The 27,744-nt window shown below is 40.0% G+C and overlaps 3 protein-coding genes across 5 annotated transcripts; 2 read left to right on the forward strand and 1 right to left on the reverse strand.

The window, feature by feature from the left end:
- The first annotated feature begins 99 nt into the window (after positions 1 to 99).
- selenon (selenoprotein N) lies at positions 100 to 7,745 on the forward strand. Its single transcript, XM_056393159.1, has 12 exons — positions 100 to 624; positions 1,442 to 1,559; positions 1,688 to 1,818; positions 2,824 to 3,036; positions 3,120 to 3,244; positions 3,806 to 3,943; positions 4,023 to 4,104; positions 4,623 to 4,811; positions 4,901 to 5,006; positions 5,796 to 5,908; positions 6,035 to 6,136; positions 6,380 to 7,745. The coding sequence occupies exons 1-12, from the start codon at positions 436 to 438 to the stop codon at positions 6,545 to 6,547; spliced, it is 1,674 nt and encodes a 557-aa protein (XP_056249134.1). The 5' UTR covers positions 100 to 435; the 3' UTR covers positions 6,548 to 7,745.
- A 286-nt stretch (positions 7,746 to 8,031) lies between these two features.
- On the reverse strand, positions 8,032 to 20,549 carry si:ch211-15d5.11 (oxidation resistance protein 1). Of its 2 annotated transcripts, none has more exons than XM_056393158.1 (16): positions 20,397 to 20,549; positions 19,352 to 19,577; positions 18,337 to 18,533; positions 17,955 to 18,034; positions 15,651 to 15,797; positions 14,966 to 15,136; positions 13,613 to 13,744; positions 13,344 to 13,528; positions 12,878 to 13,254; positions 12,621 to 12,780; positions 11,422 to 11,614; positions 11,068 to 11,184; positions 9,929 to 10,081; positions 9,589 to 9,684; positions 9,316 to 9,389; positions 8,032 to 9,127 (listed from the first exon to the last, which is right to left on the reverse strand). In XM_056393158.1, exons 2-16 carry the CDS (start codon positions 19,450 to 19,452, stop codon positions 8,992 to 8,994), a joined length of 2,319 nt encoding a protein of 772 aa, XP_056249133.1. In that variant the 5' UTR covers positions 19,453 to 19,577; positions 20,397 to 20,549; the 3' UTR covers positions 8,032 to 8,991. The 2 variants fall into 2 exon arrangements, with proteins under 2 accessions (XP_056249133.1, XP_056249132.1); XM_056393157.1 differs by having other exon boundaries at positions 14,966 to 15,139.
- Positions 20,550 to 21,341: 792 nt separating this feature from the next.
- On the forward strand, positions 21,342 to 27,313 carry mtfr1l (mitochondrial fission regulator 1-like). 2 transcript variants are annotated; one of them, XM_056394100.1, is made up of 8 exons: positions 21,342 to 21,477; positions 22,505 to 22,635; positions 22,802 to 22,909; positions 23,019 to 23,128; positions 23,586 to 23,797; positions 24,392 to 24,770; positions 25,102 to 25,263; positions 25,453 to 27,313. In XM_056394100.1, exons 2-7 carry the CDS (start codon positions 22,621 to 22,623, stop codon positions 25,217 to 25,219), a joined length of 942 nt encoding a protein of 313 aa, XP_056250075.1. In that variant the 5' UTR covers positions 21,342 to 21,477; positions 22,505 to 22,620; the 3' UTR covers positions 25,220 to 25,263; positions 25,453 to 27,313. The 2 variants fall into 2 exon arrangements, with proteins under 2 accessions (XP_056250075.1, XP_056250076.1); XM_056394101.1 differs by having other exon boundaries at positions 21,345 to 21,477; positions 22,472 to 22,635.
- Positions 27,314 to 27,744: the final 431 nt, after the last annotated feature.

Genomic DNA, 27,744 nt, shown 5'->3' on the forward strand with positions numbered 1-27,744 from the left:
TTAAAAATCCTTTATTTTACCACTTCCCTAAGGTTTCCGTACGGAACGCTATGAAGTCAAATCACACGGAGCGCGCAGGTCATATGACTAACTAGATGTAGGTACACGAGAGTTTTATTTCGAGCCCGCAAACACCTAATGTCCGGTTTTATCCGAGCTACTGCTTGCTCGCTTGACGCATCTTAACCACATCCATATGGTTTCCAGATTAGATGTGGGAAATAAGAAATCTGTGCTGCTAGCTAACATTTCCCAGCTGTTTCTAGCGAGTGTAACGGCCAGAAAGGACGTGCGGTCCCCGGCTCGTGGACGACAGACCTCTCGGTAGATTCTAAACACTTAAAGGAGGAAGTTTATACCGAAACGTCATTTTCGGTTTTTCTACGTTATCCCACGACCATGCCCTCGTCTAAATAGCCTTGGTGGAGGTCGAGGATGGCCGCAGACGTGGATAAAAGAATCCCCGAGGATGAAAGCAAAAATTCGCCACAGAAAGGGCATCAGAGACCGGGCTCTGGCTCCTGGATCTACAGGGGGATCTGGACCCTGCTGGTAGTCGGTGCTGTCCCTCTTTTCGCTTTTGGGATCAAGAATTATCAAGATGCCCAGCTCGTCCAACGTCATGTGAGATCCAGATCTGTAATAACGTTATACACGTCCCATAATTTAGCAGGGATCTTAACCTAATGCAATTTTTATTTTGAAAACACCGATAAGAAATAAACATACGGACACATTATAGATTCTCAGTAAGGGATGCATGCCACATGCCGAAACTAACAATCCACAGCTCTACTAATAGAAAGTTTGCATTGGCCTTAAAGTGCATTTTCCGATTATTACTGTATGTTGTACGATTACTGTAACATCTCTACAGGAAGACCCTCTCCTAAAAAATGTGTATAGAGTAATTATTTGTCAGACAGCTCACTAGCCTTAAAACACCGCGTCTGCAGTTTTCCCACCCCATGGAGTTTTATTAGGGGGTTGTAGCTCTCAGCCTCTTGTTTAAATCCACACTTGTTTGCGTACAGAAGGTCTCCAAGTTGTTCTTGTGCCTCCCTCCCCCTCCTTTCCCCTCCATTGTACATGCGCTAGTAGGCACGCATCTGTCTGAGAAAGGGTGGTCGACTGAAATACATGCTAGGAATTTGTGGCCTCTGGGCTGATCTTTATCCAGGCAGGACTGCTGATGAATGCTTAGACAAAATGCTATAGTACTGTAATGTCCTTGAAAAGAGTATCATACCTCAACATAAAAGAAGTGCACATCTGCAGCAGTGTTTTTGTCAGCCATCTCTTTCCAATTTGTCATTTTCTAAGATATTTGTGTTATGTGACATGATGGCTCACTGGCCCAATTTTTAATGCTGCATTGAAAATCCCTGAAGCATGTGAAATGACAACAAGGACCAGTCTAACGCATGTGTCCCTCCAATAGGAAGAGAGTGTTCGAACTCTGGGTGCTGAGGGGCTTTTTCTCTTCTCCTCCTTAGACACCGACCATGACCTCTATCTCAGTCCGGAGGAGTTTAAACCTATTGCAGAGAAACTCACAGGTACATTACGTTATCTTTTCCTCTGTGTGTCCCCTCACCCTCTCCTCTTTTACTAACAAAAGCGCAGTATCGCTGGTCACATGCTGTGTAACCCTACATTGACTCTGATGCCTACGGCTTCCTCACAGGGATTACACCCCCTGTGGATTTTGAGGAGGAAGTGATCCATGACCCCAATGGAGAGACTTTGACTTTGGAGGCCAAAATGCAGCCTCTGCTGCTTGACTCTATGACAAAAAGCAAGGATGGCTTCCTTGGGGTAAGAAAAGTTCTTTACAACTGTACAGTTTACATGCTATTCAGATCTGCCAGTTTCTTTAGCTTGGCAGTTAGCGATGTCTTAGCGACGCCTTCTCTCTCCCTCCCATTATCCTGTTCTCTCTGGCTCTGTTTGGTGTGTCTTATGTTTTGTTATTACCCTGCCTCCTTTAGTAATAATGGTACATGAAATAAAAGTAGATTATTTGTCGTAATGGAGGCGAGGCTCAGTGAATTGGAAGCACTTCTCTGCTTCCCTGCTGCTCCCAAGAAGCTGGGAAACCAGGGTGGGAAGGTGACTGCCTGTAACAAGAGGTGTAGCCCTAAGCCCCTTGGTAGCACCCATACACTGTGCAGCCATGCACTAGGTTTATACCAAGTCTGGTTTGAAAAAAGTCAATCAATATAGCGACAAATACACTAAGTTGGATACACTGCAGGCTGTAAATGCCCTCCTCGTAGAAACTGTTTGCGCCAAATCATTTTGAAAGAGAACAGCAAATGAGGAAACTCCAACTCAATGATGTGGCATTGACCCATGGTGGAAATATGGTCACTCAGTCAGTCAGGGATATTCGTAATCATATGGCTGGCCCCTCTGTTGCGGTACAGCCAAAAATCAGAGAGAAGTCTGCAGCAGTCACACATTCGCTGATTTCTGAAAGGTCAAACACAGCTTTTGTAAATAACCATCACACCAAGATACTTGAGATAGTTGGAATTAATTCAGTTATTAATCTGAAATTTTGCAGTAAATTTTTTTTGTCTGAGTCAGCTTTTTGTGAATGCAGTTCACTCAAAATGTGCAAGCAACCAAGAATTGAATCAACAATGAAATAGCAGTAAATTAACATGTAATCAACTTATAGTGATTAAATTGTAGCATAAAGAAACTTCTTCTTAGTTTTGTTCTGAACAGATTTTTAAAGCGAGTTAAAGAAGTTTTAAAGAATTTACCAATAGGAAATTGATGAAATTCCTGGCTTTCTGCCACCGTCTCCTGCAGGTTTCTCACAGCTCCCTGAGTGGGCTGCGGTCTTGGAAAACCCCAGCAGTGCCTTCTTCTTCCTTCTCTGCCAGCCAGTTCAGGGTCTTCCTGCCCCCAAAGAACAAGGTTGAAGTGGGAGACACGTGGTGGGTGATTCCTAGCGAGCTCAACATCTTTACTGGATACCTGCCCAATAATCGTTACCACCCTCCCACACCAAAAGGCAAAGAGGTATCCTAAAAACAAACAATCCTGTTTAATCGTGGGTTAGGTTGTAATCGATATATTGACAAACTGCTCTTCTCCTGCCGCAGGTTCTCATCCACTCCTTGCTGAGTATGTTCCATCCTCGGCCCTTCATCAAATCACGCTTTGCTCCTCAGGGCGCAGTCGCCTGCATTCGTGCCAGCAGTGACTTTTATTATGACATTGTCTTCAGGTGAGGAAGAGACACACAGGACTAATATGGTGCTTTTTCATCCATTTGCCCATTAACTTAGAAATGATGTACACTTTGCATTAGTGCTGACTTGCAACCAAAACATATCATGAATTTTTAAATTAATGTCTGTCAGGCAGCCATTGGTTTTGCTTTAAAATGAGTATGCAGAAACTGATCCAATTGGAAACTAAAGGGATGTGGGATTTCAAACTGTCTATTTTATACTACGCATTTCATGTTTGCATTTTTTCTTCCCCCAGGTTTGACTTGCTGACATCTTGTTCAGACATTTTGCAATACTTTTAACAGCCTCAAATATCAGATGTCACAGTTTGAAAACATTTTAAAGCTGTATTTTCATGTGACAGCAATTCAACATAGATAATAAATCCTATTACTGCCTGAAAAGGTCAAACTAAAACTAATGGTTTGCTTTGGAAAATGGTCAGCAGTAATGTTAAGTATACAGAATTTGTGATTAAGAGGATAGAAATGCAAGACCGTTCGTTTGCACCAGAGACTTTAAAACTCAACTACTCACTCTGTTTTCTTCTGCAGGATTCATGCAGAGTTCCAGCTCAACGATGTGCCAGACTTTCCCTTCTGGTTCACCCCGGGCCAGTTCACTGGCAACATTATCCTCTCTAAAGACGCATCTCATGTCCGCCACTTCCACATCTACGTCCCCAATGACAGGTAAAACCTTTGCACACAGCGTCCTGATGCTGTCGTAAGCTACTGTAGAGCCGGTGTGACACGTCCTGTTGTGTTGCAGGTCTCTGAATGTGGACATGGAGTGGCTGTACGGGGCCAGCGAGAGCAGCAACATGGAGGTGGACATCGGATACCTGCCGCAGGTACAGCTGCTGTGATGCATTTCTACTTAAAAGAGCACTGAGGCCTGTATTACTTAATTCATGTGATATTCCAGCACTTAGTGTTCTTATCTTTGTGCAGCCACATGATGGAGTGTAATGATGTGAATAATGAGTTTGGTGGGTCTTTTTTTCAAAATTATGACAGCATTTTTTTGTTAAATTCCCCTACTGCTAGAATTTTTTTTTTCATTGAGCTACGTGAAAGTAAACGCATGTTAAGCTCCTGTTTTTTCTTCCGTTAGTCCTTTATATGTTAAAATAAAATCAACTTGATTTTTTTCACAGATTTTTCTTCTTCTTTGAGTCTTTTTCATATGATGCTTATTTCAATGTACTACTGTCTAAACCAGACCAAGTTTGACTAATTATCTATTAGCAAGTTACAGATCACCAAATTTTTTTTATGTTACCCTAGAAACACAATATCACCGCTCAAAATATATAATGCTATGCTGGGTAAGGTTTCCTTGTATTGAATGTTTTTCATGTGTTTACAGTTAGAGCTGCAGTCCACAGGCCCGTCCACTCCATCCATCATCATGGACGAGGAGGGCAACATTATCGACAGTCGGGACGGCAGCAGTGAGCCGATCCAGTTTGTCTTTGAAGACATCCACTGGACTTCAGAGATCAGTCGGCAAGAAGCCACCCGACGCCTGGAGGTCACCCTCTACCCGTTCAAGAAGGTAAACATCCACATTGCTTATGTTTCGCCTGTATTTGACATGAAGCATGTAGTCGGCACACTGTTGTTTGTCATCGCTCTCCTTCCCAGGTGTCGTACCTGCCTTTTTCAGAGGCCTTTGAGCGAGCCGAAGCAGAGGAGAAGCTGGTGCATTCCATTCTGCTTTGGGGAGCATTAGACGACCAGTCCTGCTGAGGTCAGACCATTAACAATTAGGTCATTGCACAGCATTGTAAACTAGCAGTGACATCTGAGAGGAGTAAGATTTGGATTATGAGGCTAAAAATGGGCTAAATGACAAAAAGCAGGCTTATAAAAATGATACCACAAAAACTCAGTTTCTCATGCAAGGGCGTTCCACAGTCTGGAAGCATATTGGGGAAAAATGGAGTTACTTTAATCTTCAGTCAGCAGAAGCATCTGAGGGTTCCTCCTCAAATATATTCCATATTCATTTATTATGAGTGACGATATGCTATATTATGAAATATTATATTTTTCTGTAAGAAAGCCTACACTTGGCTTCAAAAGTTTAAGACCACTGGCTTTATATTGGAGCAAGACTACCCAACTTTTAAAGGAGGAAATAAGATGATGAAAAGTTTAATTCATAAGCAATAAAGCCCGCTGTTGCTCAGTTTAATACATTCAGGTGTTTTATTGCCACAGACGCATTTGGTCTGGTGTGACCAGTAGCTTATGGTTGCTAATGTTAGCTAATATAAAAAAACTTAAGGCACGTTACTGAGCCACTTAGCAAACTTTATGTCTCTGCTCCACTTGTAGCTAAACTGCTTTTTAGCATTTAGCATTATTCTATCACTTGTCACTTGTAGCCACAGTGGCCTCAGTTCAGCAAAGGTCACATAGTACCACTTTAAAAGCAAATCAAGTTAGTACCTGAAATTAACAACTTTGAACTGTACATTTTGGTGTATTTCTGTGGCATTTTTAACATCTCTCTCTCCTCTCTACTCCTCTGAAGGTTCAGGGCGAACTCTCCGGGAGACAGTCCTGGAAAGTTCGCCCGTCCTGGCCCTGCTCAACCAGAGCTTCATCAGCAGCTGGTCTCTGGTCAAAGAGCTGGAGAATATGCAGGTGAGCAGTCATAACAGTGCCACACTCCAGTTAATAAGCAGCCAGTAGCAAGTTGACCGGAAAAATGCTTTATCCTGCATTTACTTTAAGGGCAGTTGTTTCTAATTAAGTTTCTTCTTTTATCAGGCTGATGAGCAGAACCCTGTGTTGAGTGAAAAGGCCCGATTACATCTGGAGAAGTACAACTTCCCTGTGGAGATGATGGTGGCGATGCCTAATGGAACCATTGTAAGTATTTTTGTAATATACAATCATAATGATATCAGTGTTAAATCAAGAAATTTTAATGTGAACTAAAAGCAGCATTAAATGTTGGGTTTGCATTACCACTAACTTAACACACTGTAGGATAGTTAACAGTGAGGCTGATATCAGTGAAATAAAATTAAATACAGTAACACGCATGCATCGTCTTCTAGGTTTTCTAGGCTTCAGTAAAACCTTTCATCTACATCCTGTGTGTGGTTTTAGGTCCACCACATCAATGCCAACTTCTTCCTGGACGAGACAGCCATGAAACCAGAGGAGGAAGGAGCAACTTTCAGCTTCTCTGCAGGGTTTGAGGACCCCTCTACATCCACTTATATCAGCTTCTTGAAAGAGGGGTTGGAGAAAGCTAAGGAGTACCTGGCACATTAATGTGTGTGTGAGTGTGATAGAGCCTGAGGGACTAAACTGGAGGAAATGACAACCATTCCTCTGGGTAATGATCCAAGATAAGGAAAACCCTCCAACAATTATATAGAGAAGCTTTCTCATCTATGTTGGCAGCTGAGAAACGTTTTTGCCTTCTATTCTGTTTGTTACTATTTATTTTGGGCATCTCTCCTGGTCAGAAATGTTTTATATACAGTATTTGTATTGTGACAAACGGCACATATACTGTACTGTTAGTCAATATAGCATACTTTCATGAAATATAAAGGCCTTGCACTCAGCTGTAACAAATATGTAAACATTTAGATCTGCTCTCTCTGCTTCGCAGCTGCTGATTAGTGTTGGTATAACATGTAGACAGAGGCCTGACAACTCATTCTTGAGTGCAAGTGCCAGTGCCGTCCTAAAGACAAATCATAAATGCATCACGACATGAAGCAACATTTGATATTCCTTCTTTTATATCCTGGTGTTGCATGTGCAATATTTAATGACAAAGTGAGTTTTCCTGCTGTTGAGTGTACCCAGAGGCGGCGCTGGGGCAGTTGTTGCCTCCAGTTGTGCTTCAGCAGTTTGTGAAGACTTTGCCTGAAAGCCCTCCGTGGGCTGGGTAATGCCTGATGTTCTTTGCCGAGGCTGCTGGAGGGAACACCCTTCTCTGCCTCAGGGGACAAACGCAGCAGGAAAAATTAAACTGGACTGCGGCACATAAAGTGATTAATTCAGCTGTTTTCTTGTACTTTTTAGTTTGAAACCAAATGTTGGAATATTTTGAAGATTTCTTTTGTTTAGAGGAGGATGTAAACACACCAAAGAAACATTGTTTTTAACATGTACAGTAGCTGGCTTGCAGCTAGGGCAGCTGTTGAGCACAAAGAAATTCAGTAGGTTGCTTCCCCCCTGGTTCATATTTATGTAACTCAATGGAACCAAATAGTCCTTATCTTTGGAAAATTGTTTGATCCTTGAACTGAAAGGCACATGATACCGTGTACTGTTGTTATCCTCTTTTAGGCTCCAGTCAGAATAATGTGTTTGCTTGTGTCTTCAGCAAGACAAGGACATCCTTGATATTTTAAGGGAAAAAATGTGGCAAACCTGGATCTACCATTAGCTGTTTTTCACAGTATGTCTATTTTCACCTTTTCAAGTCATATAAAAAGAAACGCTTCTTCTTCAATACCAAATTCCTGTTTTTAGTGTAAAAAAACAAGAACCTGGGGATCAAGAAATCCCACCTGAAGTAGTGACAGTGCATTTTGATAAATCAGAATAAAAGTGTTGCACTTTCGAAGTCATACAAGGTCGTGTCAACGTGAAATATCTGACCTTGAAACCTTTAGGAGAGGAACAGTTATCCTGTGCCATTTTTTCACAAGGTGGAATTAAAGAGTTTTTTTTTTTTTAACCAGTTGAATTGTGTTCTTTCTCTCAAGTACAACAATCAAGCATACAAAGTTGTTTTTTTGTAATTTTCACATTGTGCTGATTTTTATTAACTAATCTACAATACTGTACAATGTAAGCAAAGTAGACGAGGAGAACTGGACTGAGAGCATGTTACGGATACAGTTGAATGACAAAATTGCATTAATTTGCAGTAATAATCGAGTCTTTTGTGTCATTCAGACACCACAGTGGTGTATGAGTCATCACTTGAAATGAAAAGAGTTCAGAATAGTCATGGATGAGGCGCTTAAGATTCACTGCAGGTACGGATGTTTTTCAGATGGAAAGCTTTTCTCAAACTCGAGCTCCAACAGTTCTTGTGATGAGTTAATTTATGCCCTCTATGAAACTAATGATTGAAACCTGTAGAAATGAACAGTGACTGAGAAAAGAACTGTATTAGCGGGACTGTTGGCTGTATACGTGCAGTTTAGAAATCTATTCGGAAAGAATACTAAAGTGTGTTTCAAAGGTTCAGCTTTGACCGAACACAGCTGTATGAAAGTGGGGACATGCATTACCTATGAAGAAGTATCATGTTCACAAATGTTGAGAAGTTACTGATTCACATTAAGAGCAAAGTGCATTATCTGAGACTTGTAACCTACTCCAGTTCAAAACTGAGGATTCAACAAACCCATTTCGGTTCAGCTCTACTCTCTACTCACTACAGCAGAACTCAGTTTGGTTACCAAACCCACAGGAATGAGTCAGCCATGAAACTAGCCACCATTAGATCCAACTCTGGGACAGCGAGCTGTTCAGGATCAGCCTCGTTCATTTCACGAAAATCCACAGCACTTAATCACACGCACGAATCCAGCAGTTTGAAGTTCAAATTTTTTTTGACATGGATGTTACCATAAAATGAGCGAGCAGCTGCTTATGTTTTTGCTCAGTGATAAATACCGTCTTGATAAAGCTGATCAGCAGCGAAGAGATGAGTTTAGGAGAAACTCAACATTGATCCAGTGTCCTCAGCTGAATGTCCACACCTCCAGCTCCATGACTCGGAAGTCGTCCGTTTCTGAGAGGCAACAGTTATTGAAAGTGAAGCAGGGGCTGCTGCGGCCCAGGTACAAATTCTCATCCACCCACAGACCGAAGTGACCACTGCAGAGGAAACAGAAAAAGTATTGAAGGAAAAAGAAACTGAGCCTTTTTTTCTTTAACTTGGTTTGACTGATTATCCATGATGGTTTTCACATAACATACAAGTATACTGTAAATTGTATGTAAGAGAGAAAGTGGGTGGGTGGGTGGGTGGGTGGGTGGGTGGGTGGGGGGGGGGGGGGCATTACCTCCCTCCACCAATGGCAAAGGAGTCCAAGTCTCCTTTAATGAAGAAAGAGTTTTCTCCAGTCCATCTGAAGCACTGCAGAGAGACAGCGGCACAATAACCATAAAAGAAAGTGTTACAAAGACTGAACTTGACACATGCAGCTATCCATACCCTTTGCATGTTGACCTTGCACAAAATGAAAAAGTTTGTGATGTTTAGATATGTTACAAATCAGCTGAGCCAAAAAAGAATAACAAGAAAAACCCCTCAGTATAGTTGTTAGCGGGTTTACCTTGAAGCGAGGGTGCAACATGAAGAGAAATGTTTCTCCTGTGCCGTAGAAAGTCTCACTGGGCCTCAGAGGGTGAGAGAGGAACGCCCCGAATATCTGATGAAGAAATGTCACAAGAGACAGTAACAATAAAAAAAACATGGCAATTTACAAAGGAAGCAAGGAAACTTTATTTAAATAGTACTTTTCAAAATGAGAATTACAAAGTGCTTTACAGGAAAAATACAAAACGAGAAAAAGATAGATAGAAGAGACAATGAAGATCTCTCCCTTTCCCAAGGATTTTTGGGGACACTTTTTGCAAACACCTCTAATTGATATTAGAAATGAGTGTTTTTACCTCATCAAGTGCATCTTTGATGACAATAAGCACAGGGGAGTCTGTGGTACTGAGTTTTCTGTAGAGAGACTTGAGGCTGGCGCCGTGACGGGATGTACTGTAAGCCAGGTGCCAGGTATGGCCGACTGTCCTGGGGGGAAGTTCCTTACATAACTGGAAAGAGATGAAAAGGAGCGGAGAAAAATGTAATAAAATAAAATGAAAATAAAAATGAAAGGAAGGGAAGGAAGGATTAGAAATATCAACAGAGCCAGATCCGGACATCTAGATGCTAACAAGATACTGTAGATACCATCTGTGTAGATATCTGTGTACATTCAGAGTAATGATCCAAGGATTAATAAATCAACATCATTTTGATCCACACAACAATCAGCCTACTCTTCTGCCAGTTGTACCAGTTCCTGAGAAGTAGTATGAGTGTTAACCAACAGTGTAGATATTTTATGTAACTTAGAAATGCACAGAATGTTAAATAAACTGCCTACATGCCTTCATTTACAAGTTAAACTCAATATATCATTTGCCCCCCTGAACCAGTCACAGCTGCTGATGCTGTGGTGACTTCCTGTTTATAAAGCTAATTGCTTGTGATTGCACAGTGCCACAGATATTTCCTAGCAACCAGTTTATACAATAGTAAGACATTCCTAAAGTGTAAGGCTTTTCCTAGCCTTGGGTTCGGCCTCTCACATCCCAGTACTGCCCTACCATGCAGGTGGAGGTGAAAAAAAAAAAACTGACATGATTTTAATTATGATTAGTAATGGTGATTAGTAATTAACAATGCAGCATTAATGTAGCTTTTTTTTTTAATACTACTATTATTATGGAGAGTATCATAACCAAATGTATCACAATCTGTTGCTGGATTTATATAAATGTATGTAAAGGCAAAAAAAAAAAAACATTCACACACATTATTAGTAGTTTCTTTTCTTTTCTTTCTTTTTTGTTGAAGAACATTTAACTTCATTGTGCCAACTTCTGAAACTAAACCCTTAGACCTTAGGAAGCATTTTACACACAAACCTACTGTTATGATGGATTTACAAACCGCTGATGCAGCCAGTTCCAGCTACAGATCAGACATGTGTTTGAAGAGTTTCTATGCTTCATACTATATCTGTGTTACTCACCTCTCTAACATGTGACGCTTCCAAAATGTGGCTGCTCTCTACAATACTATTGAGTCCTTCAGGGTCCCTGTCAATGACCAGGGTTGGTTTGTCCCCACCGTCTTCCATCAGCACCATCTGCAAAAGAACAGGTTAAAAACAAATCACAGTCGGTTTGCTCTAGAACATCAGGAGCGATGAAACCTCACCTTTGTCCTCACCAAGAACCAGGTGTTTCCGTCTGTAGTGACTCTCACCTTGAGGCAAGTGTGTTCACAAACAAACACACCTCTTATTCTCCATTATTTACACAAATGTCCATGAAACACTGGCTAGATCGCCACTCTCCCGTGAGACTGAAATCAAGCCGCTTACCTCCCAGTCGTCCCCTGAGCTGCGGTGCCTCTGGAACACCTCCTCCTCATCCTCGTCCTCCTCGTCCTCCTCTTTGTCCTCAATTAGTACAAACTCCTCTTCGTCACGGTCGGCCTCCCCCTCCTCCTCCCCTCCCTCAAGTATACACAAGTCTGGTCGACAGTGTGTTAGGTAGGCATACAGCTCGTCAGAGCTACAGTGGGAAAGAATGCAGTCACTCAGAAATGTTGGAAATGATAAACGGCTGCAACAGCTGCGTCAACAAGGCGAGAAATGAGACAATACCAGGAGCAGACTGAATAGATTTTGAATGCAACTCATGCTTTTAGCGTGCTGTTATGAATTTACTGTGAAGTCTCTTTCATTTTCAGAAGATTCTTTATAAAGTAACTAGTAACTATAGCTATTAGTTATAGCTGTGAAAAATGTAGAGGAGTTAAAAGCACAGAATATCCCAATAAAATGTGGCGGAGTAGAAGTTTAAAGTAGCAAAAGTTTAAATACTTAATACCCAAATTCAATAAGCTAAAAACTCTACAGTACAGTTACATATTTATTTATTTATTTGGATCCCCATTAGCCACTACCATATAATATAGTATACAGTACTTGAGTAATTGCCTCTCCCAACACTGTTAAATAGTTACTGTTTGGAGGCTTTACGCGCCACAGTGATCATATGTAGCTAACTGTTGAAAGATTTATTCCCCAAAGAGCAACCTTTGTATTTTAACTCTTGTCAAGGTGATGTTAGTGTTCACTGAGAGAAAAAGGTGGATGGAACAGGTTAATATACAACAGCAGTGGCCAGTTTAAGCATCACAAGGAGAAAATGTTATGAATGGATGTTAATTTTAAACTGAAGTAGAAAAGTCAGGTTTGGCATCGTTTTCACGCTAAACAAACTTATTAAAAGGTGCAATGTACACACAGCCTGTTTACTCATCATGTTGACTACAACACAGACATCATCAGGGTTATTTTTTGGCTTTGAGCTTAAAACTTGAATTACAAATAGCAAGTGTGGGGTTTAAAGGAAATTGATGTGCTGCTATTGATTTGTCTTATGGGAAATATATGATTCAGTGTTTTTGGAGCTTTACCCGCATTAGTGACTCAAAGTCTTGAATATCTCAGTCCCTGAGAACATTTTTGTGTCATTGTACAGGAGCTCGTTTCTCTGCCATTAGTTACTGTACCTTTCTTGTGAAAGGGCAAGCCAGGCGTCCCTTCGCGGTAAGGTTTTGGCTGACCCCAGATGAAGACCTCCTACACCTTTTTTCTTTCCTGCAGACAGCTGAACCCGCAGGCGCACAAACATCAGACTCCCAGGTCCACCTGTTGATGATCTACGAGACACTGGAAAACAAAAAGAAAACAAGGGTGGACTTGAGCTTGAGAAAAAAAAACAAGGAAATAATACATCTGTCACACAGATCATAATTCACATTTGTACCTGCAGTCTGACTCTTGTTAGTCTTCTCTGTGTCATCCGTGTGCAGCAGCTCCGTCTTCAGTTTGCTCGCCACCTCTTGACCTCCACAGCAGAAGGTGGCAGCACTGCTCAGGACAGCCACTCCCAGGCCGCTGACAGACTCCTCAGAGAGTACCTCCAGCGGGCTGCTATCAAACTCCCGTTCTGCCTCCGCCATGTCTCTGCTCTCAACCTCCTCATCTCCAGAAACCTCTTTGGTCAGGCTCAGAGCCAGACTGGACAATTCTGACGATGCTGCGGACACCAGAGCTGGAACCGATTCCCCCTTCTGGTTTGGGAATCCGCCTGCTCTGCTTTTGGAGGTTTTCAATTTCTGGAGAATTTTCTTTCCTTTTCTCCTAAAAAGAAAAGAATTGGAAATGAGCGACTCCTGTAACCTGAGTGTGTGTGTGTGTGTGTCATTTAAGAACAGTGAATCACCGCTGACCTCTGCTGGGAGGTGTTGAAGTGAACATGTGAAATGTCAGAGAAGAAGGAGACAGATGCCAGATTGTCGACAGAGCACGACAGGAGATACTCCTCACAGCCGTGTTCCTTCACCAGAGGAAGTGTCTTGAATGGGTCAAAGAAGATCTTATTAGCAGTCACCAACAGGATCCCGGAAACGACACCCTGACGGAGACAGAAAATGTTTATGTGAGCTGACTAATGTCAACTACAGTTGTAAGGTCAAACATCAGCATTCTCGCCACCCACCTTGCGGTCAGTGATGTAGCGGCAGAACAGTTTGAGGTACGGCATGACCTCTGGCCCCTCCCCCTGACAACACTCCGGCGGGAGAGCCAATAGGCAGAGCTGTCCATCAGGCAACGGTACCGCCTCCACATCCTGTCAGCATGACACATAGAATCAGTGTTAACAAAAAAAAAAAAAAAGTTTATTAAATTTGGGCCTAAACGAATAGTGAACCATATTGATAATCAATTAACCATTTATTTATTTATTTCGTTAGTCATCTATTTATAAAATTTACTGGTTGTAGCTTTACAAATGTAAATATTTGCTGGTTTTTTAAGTTTTTTTTTATGGTAGTAAACTTATTATATTTGGGTTTTGGGGTGTTTTGGACAAAATCAGCAATTTAAAAAAGATAGATTGGTCTTTGAGAAACTGTGTTTTTTAACAATTTCCTGTCATTTTGTGCTCTCGATGAAACTGCAATATACAAATCAAGCAAGAAAAAAAAAGAAAAAGATCCGATTTTCTTTTCTCATGATTCGTGTTTTCCGCTTGTTCACTATCTACAGAATTTTGGAAACAGATTTCTGCACCCACTGAGAACAGAATGATCTTTTTTCTGTCTGCACTGCAGTGCTGTAATGTTTTAATTACTGTGTCTTGTTTTGTTGCTTGTTTCCACAGTAACGGTCTGTTCATTTGATCCATTATAAAATCCCCATCGGCTAATTTTTTTCTCACAGCAAAGATGTTTCAAATAACTGGAAAAAATCCTATTAAGACGAACAGCCGCTAATGGGATCAGATCTGTTTAATAATGAAGATAAAGCATCTCTTCTTCTTTGTTAGTGGTTTCTTCATTTTCATATACAAAATAATTTTCTTTTAAAAAAAAGAGTTTCACTTTACTGACAGCAAACACAATTACACTTCTGTTTTCACTTTACACAGTGATTACGTCTCTTGAATTGAAGTGTCATGTGTTATTGTCAGAAGTCATGCCATGTAATATAAATCTGAGGGGTCATCGAATATTCAGTGGGGCAGAAAAGAAATTCTATGATTTTGCTGTAACATCTAGATACTGTTTTTTGTTTGTTTTTTTTAATGTAAAATCTTACAATATCTTTTAATCTGGATCTTATCTTTTAAGCTGTCAAATAAATGTGCTGGAGTGAAAGTATAACGTAGCATTAAAGGGAAAAACTCAAGTAAAGTTCAAATACCTCAAAACTGTCTTTCAGTACACTGCTTGAAGAAATGTACATGAGTACTTCAATTACGCATATACTGTATGTTTAAAAATACTGAAAAATTAGTGCTTTCTAATTTGCAGACTGTACAGTAAAGGCAATTACTTCTTCTCCTTACCAGTAGTTTGTCATATTCTGCCTCTAGTGAGGGGGAGTGTGGCAGAGCGGGGAGTATATCCAAACAGTCTTGGTCCTTCTCTGCCTTTGGTTTCTCTTTAGGATCAGAGTCTGGCTTCAGCTCTGGTTGAGATGATCCTTGACTGGTGTTTTTCCCCTTCGGTACGACCAGCTGCTTCAAAATGGAAGCCATGATAAGAGTAGCTCTGACATTGAAAAACATATAACCAAGTGACAGGAGTGACTACTTCCTCTTTCTACAAGCCTGCATATCCTAACCTCTCTTTGTTTGTCGTCACATCTTAGCTCCATGAGGGTTGTGAATGAGGGGCTGGGGGCTTAGTTTTTAAGCTACATTTTCCAATGTATGGCATTAAAATGATAATGACTAATATATCATATACTGTATTATCAATCTCAGTTTGCTCATAAGGATACATTTTGGGGCGATGTACTGATTGCTAGAATGGATTTAAGGTGCAGCAGCTCACTTCCTGCATGAAGCTCAATACATGCAGTTAAAGTCATGAGGCAGACAAGAGGAAAGGTCTTGTTTTGCATTTCAAATCCAGTCAACAACAGCAGGCAAAAAAATTGTTTCATTAGCAGCCTTTTACACACCTAATGAACTCCCTCAGTATGTGCGTCACATGTCAGGCACCATCGTGCTTACAGCTGACTCTTACCTCTCTAGGGATGAGCGAAGCAGATGAGGAGGGTACATTTGAAGGGGTATGGGAGGGATGGTGGCCCATTTTGCTCTCTTCTGCAGAGGATGTGCTGTTACTGTTGAACTGAGATGAGACACTGAACACTGTGTCCCCAGGGAGACCCTAAAACACAAACACACACACACACACACACAAAAATGATCTCTGAATGGCGTTTTTCAGTAGATGATCAGACCTCAACTTTTAAAATTTCTGTACGAGTTAGGAGAGTTTTTGAATGTCACAAATCCCGTGCATCAAGCTGCTTAGATGCCACAACAGGGGCTGCGCTTGTACAGCAATGATGAGCAATGAGGAGTTAAGCATCATCCACTGTCATTCACTGACAGATGGATCCATTGACCTAAATTAGATTACTGGCGCTTGACAGATTATGTGACCAATGAAAAATGGTTTGCATTAGTGTGGGTGTGAGCATGTGGACGTGTCTTTGGATCTGTATTTGTGCTTGAGTGGGCATAATTGTGTGCATTAATACATGTACTGTATATCTGGATAAACAATATTTAAAAACACACACACACACACACACACACACACACACACACACACACACACACACACTCCTGAGACTAAAAAAGGTTGATGTTCAGCTAACCCATTTTTAATCTCAACATTATGAGAAATGCTTCTTCTCAGTAAAACACAACACCATTCAACAGCACTTACAAACTGCATGATCATTAAGTCAAAGTTACAACAAAAACTGAACATTACACCCTTCACAAGGGAAGGATTTATTGCAGTAGTTAGTGCTAGGTACCATTAATTAATTCGCTTTAGCTAGGTGTACCTAATAAACTGGTTACTGATTGCAATCTCCCTTCCAAAACTGAAATGTATCACTTAGATTTAACAAAATTTAAGGCAAGATACTACAGGTGAATAGGGTAAAAATTCAACTAGTAGTTATCAGCTGGGAAAGTTTCATGGTGATATCTAACATTAAGACAATCATTTTTTGTGTTACAAGTTTAAATATGAAAATTATGCATTATCTAATTAAATATGTTCTGATTTGCATACATTTCCAGAACAGAATTCCAAACATTGGATGAAGCCAGGTTTAAAAATCAGTTTCACTTTATCGACATATTAGAGCCAAAAGGTTTTTATAGAGGGGATATTAGACATCTCTTTTTATCACTCCATAAATCAGAAAATACTGTCAACTACCATTTAAAAAAATCAAATTTCATCATGTTTTTAGGAACAAATTGTTTCATAAATCAGGCTATGAATGCTACTATGTATGAACAAACTCCTCTGTAAAACCCATCAGGATATAGATATAGATATATAGATAGACAAAACTGGAAGGTTTGGTCTATATAAGTGCTACTGAAATGGAGATTTCTGGCTCAGAGAATGAGAAAATACAAATTTTGAGAAAATTGCCCTATTTATTGAAATTGCAATCTACAGATGCAAATAGACAAAGTGTAGTAAACTAAACACCTAAATGTGTATTTTATAAGTTTACTGTCCACTAGTCTGAAAGAAGACATGTTATAGAAGCAAAATGGCAATAGTAATGTTTTTGCCTGTAGCTGTAACACACATTGGATTTCGCCAATTAAACAAGAGGGTTTATACAATTTGTGGTCTGGATTATTAAGAGTTATGGAGAATATGGGCTGAGGCTTGATTTTACTGTCTGTCTTCAAAATGTGGATATTTTAATTAAATTGTACAAATCTCTTCAAGTCACTTTTCCAAAGAAACAAAAAAAATGTATATGGAAGAGAAAAAGAGGAAGAAACAAGAAGAGGGGACACAAGGAAAATATGGTAAATTTCCAAGCAAAGATAAAACAAGTCAGACTAGAGAAAATAGTAATAAGCACTAACGCCGGCTTCTTTCTTCGTATGAATTCTTAAATAACAGCTCAGCAGCAAAATCAAAAAGCTGACAAATACCTTAGAATAAACGTCTGAATATACATTCCTCCGGCTGTATTTGTTGTAGAGGCTCTGAAACAGACGCTGTTTCCCCATGGTGTCGCAGAACAGCTCTGACACACAGCTCGTCTATGAACCTTGAACAGTCATTATCAAACTCTTTCAGGACAATAAATTGTGAAACCAAACCACCTTGCACAGGCTTACCTAATCAGATAATATATATACACGCAGCAATATCTGTCACTTCACAACTTCCCAATTCTTCCCATAGCGGTTCCCACAGCTGTGTTCCTCAATGTAGACAAGGAGTAAAAATAAAGTCAAAACAAGTCAAAAACAAAGACATGTGACTCACCCTGCTGCTCATGCTGTCATCTGACAGTCCACCCAAATGTTCTTGCTTCACTGCAGTATTGTTCAGATCCCATGAAGTCCCTGTAAAACAGAGTTCCTGTCACATCTTATGACAAAACATCCACAGCACAGTATAGGCATGAGGGAGCAGTGCCTCAGCACCACTTGCTAACAGGATTAATACAAGCAACTGCAGGTCATATTCTTGCCGGTCGAATCTGTATGGAAATAACTTTATGCAAAGACATGAAATTGCCAACAGGCTCAGTATGAGAATTATAAAATGTAAATTCAAGATGGAGTTCATCCCACAGCTACTTCTGCTTCGATTTGATACAAACAGCCTGTGCCTTGCCTGGGGAGACCAAACACTGCCAGGGTACCTTGTAGGTAGTACTGCCGCAGCTTGGGGTTTCTGATATGGGGGATGTGGTTGAGCGGCCGGCCCACAATGGGCTGTTGCTGACGCTGGCTGCTGGCTGTGGACTCCTGCATCACTCTTGCCCGAGGCTGAATCTCCCAGGGCCGCTTAGCAAACTGTGGAGGCTGAGAGATGCCAGGAGGAAGCTTGGAGCCCAGCCTGAAACAAGAAGAAGAAACAGATGAAATGCCTATTGCACTATATTTAAGTAGGTTACTCATCAGCACACACATACAGTTTGATTTTATTCTTGAACACACTCATAGCATGTCATAACTGAGTAAGTGCACACTCCTGGTTAGGTAGTTCAGTAAAGTTTAACAGTAAAGTTGTGGACCATAAACGTGTTTCATGAACTCCGCAGTCTCTGCTACTCAGCTTCAAGTTCAAAGATCTAGAATTCTATTAGTGATTATTTTAATTATCAATTATTTTGCTGATTATTTTCTCAATTAATTGACGGTTGGTCTTTAAATATCCGATAATGACCATCACACTATAATGATTCTGCTTGTTTTGTCTCTCGATTAGATTATTTCTGAACTGCTCCTTAAAGTCAAGAATGAACTTCCACAGTCAAATATAAATGGTGTTGTAGGGTGGATTTTCCCTTTAATAGCAGGGATTCAAGGATTCACAGTTTATCATATATGAAGTGTGAATAACTGTATAGAGCAGCGTTCCCAGTCTGATCAGTTATTTATAGGGGAGTGGGAGTAGTCTGCGAGACGGCTGGGGAAGTGAATTCCAGGCTTGGTGGAGTCTTTCAGTGACAGCTGTTGAAACTAGCTGGTGAAAATGTGCATTTTGTGCTAAAATCACAGACTTAATCTCAAATTTTGTCACCTTCTAATGAAAGAATGAATTGTTGCGTGCTTAAATCTGAGAAGCAAATGCCACCCAAACTTGTCACATGTCTGCTTGGAGCTTTCTCTTTTGTTTTTCTTTCCAGTAATCCATGTATTTAGAGGTCTGACCTGCTCTTAACGTTGCCAAAGTAGCTGTTCCTGCTCTTGTCCCTCTTGGGCTCGTGGTCCATGGATCCTAAAGTCTCCAGCCTCCTCACAGACTGAGCCATTTTCTGTCTCTCTCTTTAGTCTGAAGCTTGCAGAGGTGGCAGATGCAGAGGGATGAGGGGCTCAGCTGGCATCCTTCCTCCTCCTTTTATTCCCCATGCCTACCTCTTGCCCCAGTTTACAGCACCTACATAACACAGGGAATCATAAAATATGAGCTGATCTTACAAACATCAGCCAGGCAGGGGGAGGGAGCAGGGCTAGTAAAAGCTCTACTGTACCTGCAGCCACATGACCCCATAAGGAAGTGAGCGAGACACTTAGCAGCATAATGGAGCCAGCTTTCCAATTCAATTAAACTGTCAATCAATCCATATAGTTGGTAAGTGAGTGTGCTTGCAATTAGTGTGTTTGAGCTTGTGGGTTCAAGGGTGCTGACCAAAAGGAACAAATTAGGTGCATTTAGCACTTCTGAATTACTTCATATTCTATATTCCTACGATAAAGCTAAATAGGATATTAATACAATTCAATATGTTGCCTCTAAAAGGGATCGGGCACTGTATTTCCTGACTGTAAAGTACACAGCTGTATTTAGACATGACCTCAGACTATTTTCATATCATGTCATAGAAATGCAGCAGGCTCACATCCTCCAAAAGCCTAATTTCTGCAACTCACACCGCATTAAAAGGCTTGCATCCCTTTGACTGGTGATTTCCCTGTCATCTCTGATTACCAGCAACAACAGGGTTAGCTTAGCTGTATCCTGCATCCTCCAAGAGCTCCTAACATTACTCAGTCATATGGCTAAAAAATGATAACAAATTGGTTCCTGTAAATGCTGCTGGTGAACCTATCACGGTGGAGGAAGTAAGCATTTCAGACGACATTACAGAATAATCGAAGCAGCCGTTATGGCAGGAAAAAAATATTACATCAGCAGCTCAGCAGAGATGAAGAATTCACAGGAGCAGGAAATAGACAGAGCAGCTTCTTAACTGACCTGTGTCATGCCCGGGGATGGAGACGGGTGGCGGTCATATGAGCGCGTTTTCATATTGCAGTGTTATGATATCACTGCAGACAACAGTTACAAGTTGGATATTCAAGCTCCGCCCTGTGCTCAAAGGACCAAATGTCAAGATAGTTCCTCGCCGGCCAGCAGACGTTCAGGTGTCGGAAATGGGAGTGAATCATCTTGCATCCATGTCTCAAGTGTGAAGATTAAGTCAAATTGTGTTACATTTTTAGATAACACTTACTAAATTAAGCTAAATTGAAAAAATTGAATAAACATAAATGGATTGAGTTAAATTAATTACATTAAGATAATAGATTTAATTGAATTAATTTATATAGTATATATCAAATTTACTCAATTAAATTACAGTTAAATTTATTGAATTAAGAATTGAATTATAAAACTTAAAATTGGTTAAATAAAATAAATTGATTTTTTTTTAAATTTAGGCTACATTATAGAATGATTTACACAAAAAAATAATAAAAATTGAATTAACTCAATTAATATATATGCACTGTATTTAATTAAGTCAAATTTACTTGATTAAATTATTTTACATTATATGTCATTTAATTACATTAAATTTGACTGAAATATCTACATTGAATTTGCTCTGTCAATTTAAATGTACTGTACTAAATTAAATTAAATGTACTTGATTAAATTAGGTTGTGCGTTTAATTTCATTACAACATTTCAGTTCTAAAACAATTAAATCCTTCAAATCAAAATAAATTCACTTAAATTGGGTTAAAAATAATTAAATTACATTACTATTTTTTAGACAGATTATTTAATTACAGCGTATAAACCCTCTATAAATTGTCAAAAAACATGAAGTATTCAACACTGCTCGCCTCCACCTCTAGGAGGCGCGCTAGGGCGAGTTCTGATAAAGTGAAGTCATGAGGCTGTAGCCAATCAGATCACAAGAACGAGAGGCATAGGTTTCCGGCCTGACGAACGAAAACATAGCTGTATTGTGAAAGACGAAGAGGAGAAGCCGCTACTCGCAACGAATCTGATGTTGTAGCTTTCCAAGAATCAGCCATAATCTACTGTAAGTTGCACTCTCGCGGTGCTCATTGCGTTTCGTGAGTATAAGTGAAACATACTGAAAAATGACGATCTGCGGTTGAGGGTCAAATCTGGGGCCGTTGCTGGTGCTGCTAAAGCTAACTGACGGCCCCGGTGTGTTTGATGCCCGTAGCAACTGGCTAATGATCAAAGCTGTTCACAAATCACCACTGTTTCTCTTTCCTTGCATTAACCATCTCCTTATATCGAAGGAAACGTTAGAGTAACCTGTAGCGGTGCCGTTAACACGGCGGATTTAAACTGTAGGCGCAGCTGGTTAGCTCTGTTAGCACCGATGATTGCTGCCTCGCTCCTGCATATGTTGTGAGATGATAAAGGCGAACCATGACTGGCGAGCTCGGAAAACCTTTTAGGGTTTACAGTTTATGATATATGTTAAATTATTATATAAGTTTTTCGATTGTTAAGCTAAGAAAGTCAAGATTGTTGAGTTTCTTTTTTTTTTTAAGATCAGGCCTTTATAGCGATATCTTATTAGTTGTGTTTGAGACGCTTTTACTTTATTAGAGTTCTTATATTTTATGCTACTTCAAAGTGGTAGATACTTCTTCCACCACTGGATTTTTGTATACATGGTCTCTTGCAAAACATAGCTTGATTGCAACGAAATTACCTGGTTAAAATAAGGTTATTTTATAAGCAATTAATTGTGCCAAAATCTCAAATATTACTCTGGTAATAACCTAAGAATATAATGAAACGATATATATATTCTCCAATGACACAGAATCGCAAAAACAAAGCACATTGTACAAATTCAGAACCCGCACTGCCCATATACATTTTACCAAAAAATGACTACAAGACATGTCAACAAATGACAACAAGTAACTAATTATCTAAATTTAGATTGATTGATCTTGTGTCATTTAAGTAACTATTGCTAAACTATTATTTAAGTATCTAGTAAAATTTTGCTGTGTTTAAGTTCTCCTCCTGCATGTTTCTCTCAACAGATGCTCTAACTAATCACTCATTTATATCCCAAGAGTTAGCAGTCGGACAGACATGGCAACTGTTTGCTGAACTGCTTCATCTTCAGCCACTGCTAGCACCAAACATTGGTGTGCAACTTCCCAGTGAATGAGACAGAACCACCATCACCATGGAAACAGAAACAGTAAGTTTGCTTTCTCACCATTACTGATGTCTTTACTTAACATTGTTTAACTTAAAACTGCCTTTTCCCCCAGGTGATTATGCAGGAGTGCAAACAGTGCATTAAGCATCGATAAATGTATTATACTATGTGGAGAGACTGACAGTGTTTTGTAAATGTTTTGCAGGAAGTTATTCCTATCTGGCAGAATAAGCCTCATGGATCTACCCGTAGTGTTGTGAGAAGAATAGGTTCTACTCTCCCACTCAAACCTCCCCAAAGGGCATGTTTCCAGGTACATATCATATTCAATGTGATGATTTTTTATATCATAATAATATTGCCCTATTATTGCTATAAACATGTTAATGTATACTACATTGACTTGTGCCCTTGTGCATTAGGAACTACCGGGCCTACCCTCTCTTCGGCCTATGGATGGCCCTATGGTTCCAACCTTGGCAGACATAGCCTGGATTGTTGCAGATGAAGAGGAGACATATGCCAGAGTGCGGTAAGCATACAGTCAATCACTGTTCCTTGTTGTAGTGCCAGTCACTTCTCCCTAATTGCATTGTTCCAGACTTTCAGACTTTCCAACTTATTGGGTGCACATGTGCAGACTAAAGAAATGTAGAACGATGTTATAATGTCCCATTTTTACTGATAGTGTGTCAGAGTGGTGTTGATTCAGCTCTGTAGTGAGTTTTTTTCCCCAGCCATAGTAATTTTAAGAACAGAGCGTTATAAACCTTACAAAGATAGGAGTTATTGTGTTGGATTGCATTAGACTGTACAACTGGACATAATAAATGGTTGGCAGGAGTAGATTAGTACTGGGTCTTTGTCTGGGCAGTAGGTAGAAAAAAAGTCCATGCAACTTAGAGTAAAAGCTAGACTCAGACTCAATTGTTTTATTGTAATAAACAACTCTGCTTGATGACACTAATCCCCCACTCTTCTTTTTTCAGGAGTGACACACGTCCTCTAAAACATGAATGGCGGCCCACGCCTCTCCTGGTGCTCCACAGGAACTCATCTGTGCCCAACTTCCGCCGTGAGGGTAAAAGGGTGGAGGGGCTTAGGAAGCCTGGGGTTACAGCACTAAATCGTACTACAGCACTGCAGGACGAGCTCAGCAGACTCCGTGCACAGATCGCCAAGATTGTGGCAAGTGATTCTGGTAGGTTACCCAAGCAGAAATTACAGTATGCACTTGTTCACTGTAGATACTGAATCTGACATTTGGATAGTGGTAAAATAACAGGGACATAAGAACTAGTTACACATCTAACTTTACACTCTGATTCATAAAGCTGCTTTGAGCAGTATAGATTAAGGATTGCCTTTTTGAGGCTATCTGTCTGTATTTTACCACAGAGTTACTGTCTTCATATGACTGATTCTTTTTTTGCCCGGTCAGCTGCCCTGATTCTCTTAAAGCTCTTTGATACTAAGATGTCTTGGCATCAGTTTGTAGGTCAGTGACTAAAGATAATCTCAGCAGTTCATTGGCAATTGTATGATATTCATTGAATATTTCAACAGGGGTTTCATGAGAAGTATGAGGTATTGTATTGGGCTGCAGACTAACAGTTTCTGGGGGTAGAGCTACTGCAAACAACAGTAGCATACCCATACTCCTGCTCTGACAGATAAAAATAGAAATGACATTTGGACTCGATATGTTTCTCTTAACACTGTCCCACTCAAACTCCACTTAAGAACAATTACAGATCTTCTCATTCCTGTCTTCTGCTTTGCTTGTTTCTGTCAGGCTCTAACCCCCTGACTCCTGACCTGCTTTCTCCCGATGACACAAGTATGAGCTTCTCCATGGCGCCTTTCGAGACGGCGTCCTACCAGCCAGCCGCCACGGCTGCCGCTTCTTTTGTCATCAGTGACGTCACAGAGGAGGAAGAAGAGGAGGAGGAAGAGGAAGATGAGAAAGATGTGGTCTCTGTGGTGTCAGAGCTGGTCCCTGACCCTCTGCCGCCTGTTTCCATGACGGCATCAGCGACCTTTGACCTGGACAGGCCCAGCATGGACTTCCGTGAAGCTGAAGAGGATACGGTGTCCCTGTCAAAATCCACCAGCTTTGCTGACGTTATGGACATCCTGAAGGACATGAACCGCATGAAGATGAGCAAAGACAGGTACAGATTTCCAGTTAATTAGTGAGTTTTCCAGGTGCTAGCAGGATTTGCCTGTTTCCAGTCTTTATGCTAAGCTAAAGACTGCTAGCTGCAGCTTCATATTTAACAGACAGATACAAGAGTGGCAAAAGAGAATAAGCATATTTCTCTAAATATCGTACTATTCCTAAGAACATTTCTTCATCAATATGCTTACATTTACCTATGAAATGAAAATAACATTGTACTCCATTTCATACATAACCGGCTTATTATATACAATCATCAAGTATTTTGATATTGCTTAACAGTTTTAACATCAGGTTGTATTTTCTATTGTTTGTCTTTGCAGGTACAACAGAGGCTGTACATCTCTTAGAGAGGAAGACTCTGCAACTCTGATTTCAGAGGCTTTGAAGAAAAAGTTTGTCTTGAAGGAAGAAGATACTGCTGCTGTGAAACGGAAGTAGCCCAATCACGAGTTTATCATCACTACCCGATCCTGCTGTTCCATGTAAGTCAGGATAGGATAGTAGCGTTTTTGTATTTCTTTTAAGAATTTATTTCTTTTTGTTTTTTTAAGTATTTTGTATAATCAAACCTTTGATGTAAGTGGTAGGTCAATGTTTTCAGTGGCAAAATGTTTTAGATCACTTGTTGGTTCTTAGTTGTTGTTTTTTTTTCTCTCCCTCATTATTTTTAGGCCTTTGCCTGTGGAATATGTACCCATGGATCCACAACCTTGCTACTCAGACCCAAGGCAATAGCTGTGTGCCAGAGTTAGAACAAAAAAACACTTTGTCCCAGACATTCAAAACCAAATGTGAACTTCACAGGCCTGGTGAAGTATGAGGTGGAACGGCCAACTCTTGGTAACAATAATCGGTTTCAGCACTGTGTGGCATATTGCATTCATCTCTGAGAAAAAAAAAAAAAGGTTTTTATGTTCAGATTTATTTTCAATAAGGATTCAACAGACTGGTGCCAGTGCTGTCCATCCAAGGCATTGTGTTATAGGAGGGCGCTGAAGGGGCTGACATCCAAACTATTATGACAATATTTTTGGACTTAAATTGAGGATTTCCCCTTTTAAGGAGCATTTTATCCATCCTGCTATGAAAACAGTCCTACAGGATTTTTTTTTTTTTTTTGAATTTTCCATAGAAGAAATGCAAATAAATGCTTTTGTTTTTTTCTGTTGTGTAAAGAAGTCCTCTAACATACTTGAAAAATATTTTTCAGACAAAGAGTGTGCATGCAGAGATGTACTGTAGCTTATCAACAGTTTGTGAGGGGGAAAACAAGTTCAGATCTTTGCTGTTAATGTTTGCAATTCAGTACTGAGTTGGCAAATGTGCGGAGCATCATGTATGTTGCTTGCTCTTATGCCTGTCCCCTTGTTTGTGATTAACATAGATTGGTAGTCACTGAACCATATGACACTGATTTTAAAATTAAATACTGATACAGTTTGAAGAGTGAACTGCATGATCTATAAATGAAAGGATGTGTGTGAGTGAAATTTGCACCTGCCATTGTTTGCAGCTCTTTGTATTTCCAGTAAAGGCAGCAACAGATATACAAGTACAGGTCTCTTACTAATTTCCCCCGAAACCTCTTCTATGATGTTACTTACTGATATGAAATCAAAGAGATGATTTCAGTTTGAGCAAAGATAACTGAGCTGTTTTTGAGAGTGCTTTTCCTTCAATCTGTATGCAGACTTTTGACAAAACCATGGGAAAAATGCTTGTGTGTGTCACAATGAATATTCTTGTTGGCGCCTTACCACAAATCCTATGCCTGTTCCAATGCCTGATTTTATTCCCATATTAGCTCAAAGTGCCATGGGTTTGTTTTAATCAGCCCACCCCTTAATGCCTGCCCTTTCTTCTTCCTGAATGTGCCCTCCATCCTCAACTTTATTAAGTTCCCCATGTCTTCATCCCACAAACATACAATGAACGACTTTGTTTAGAATCAGTTGTGAGAGTGAGTTATTGCCGAATGTTAAAAATAACCACTCGCATCAAAGTACTTTTCTCACTTTTACTTACACTCATATCACTCCTGTTTTTCATCTGTCATATTTATGCCTACATGACTTGGAATCCTTTAGTGTAGTTTTGCAGTGTGAAAAGTTACTGCTAACTTGTGTGTTTGAACTGAACAAGAATGTGCCCATCCGTGTGTCATTGTATGCAGTGGAGTTGAAGTATGTTTTGTCTTGTTAGAAATGGCGCTGAACGAGCCTCTGGTACTTTTTCTCAACAGTTAATTTCCTCATCAGCCAAAGTGATGAAGTATAAACTGATAAGCTGAAATACTATATGCAAGTTGAAATATATTCATTGTATGTCTGTACTTGAGATGGTGAAACTTGCACAACTTCAGTTGAGGATTTTTCAGAGAATTTATTGACTTTGTTTTTGAATTTTGACTGTTTGTGCGTTTCTCACCATTGTACCTCTGTGTAGGGTTGAGCCAACCACCACCACCGCCACCTGTACGTTTATTTTTTTTTGTCTTGTAAATAAAGATGGGCTGATGTTTTGAAACTACAACTGTTCTGTCTGTGGAAACTGTTGCACTTGGAACCACCGTGCAGTGACAGTTGTCACCAGAGTGGGGCAGTACAGGTGAACAAAACAAATGATTTGTTTTAGTAATTTAATTTGCCATATAAAGTAGTGAGCACGTTAACTCCCCATCACAACTGTGACATGTATCACATAGACATAACACCAGAGAGCAGTGGGTTGGATTATTAGCAGTAAATTGGGGGTAGATGTACTTAAGTACTGTAATTTTGAGGTACTTGTTTACTTCAGTATTCCAATTTTATGCTCTTTTATACTTCAACTTCTTAGCATTTCAGAGGGAAATGTACTTTTTTGACAACTATAGTAAGTAGTTACTTTTCAATATGAATTTACATGCAAAACTTAAATTAAAAAATGTGACATATAGATTAAACTGCCTACATGAAAAATGT

This window comes from Seriola aureovittata, chromosome 13, assembly GCF_021018895.1.
Source record: "Seriola aureovittata isolate HTS-2021-v1 ecotype China chromosome 13, ASM2101889v1, whole genome shotgun sequence".
NCBI classification, from domain to species: domain Eukaryota; kingdom Metazoa; phylum Chordata; class Actinopteri; order Carangiformes; family Carangidae; genus Seriola; species Seriola aureovittata.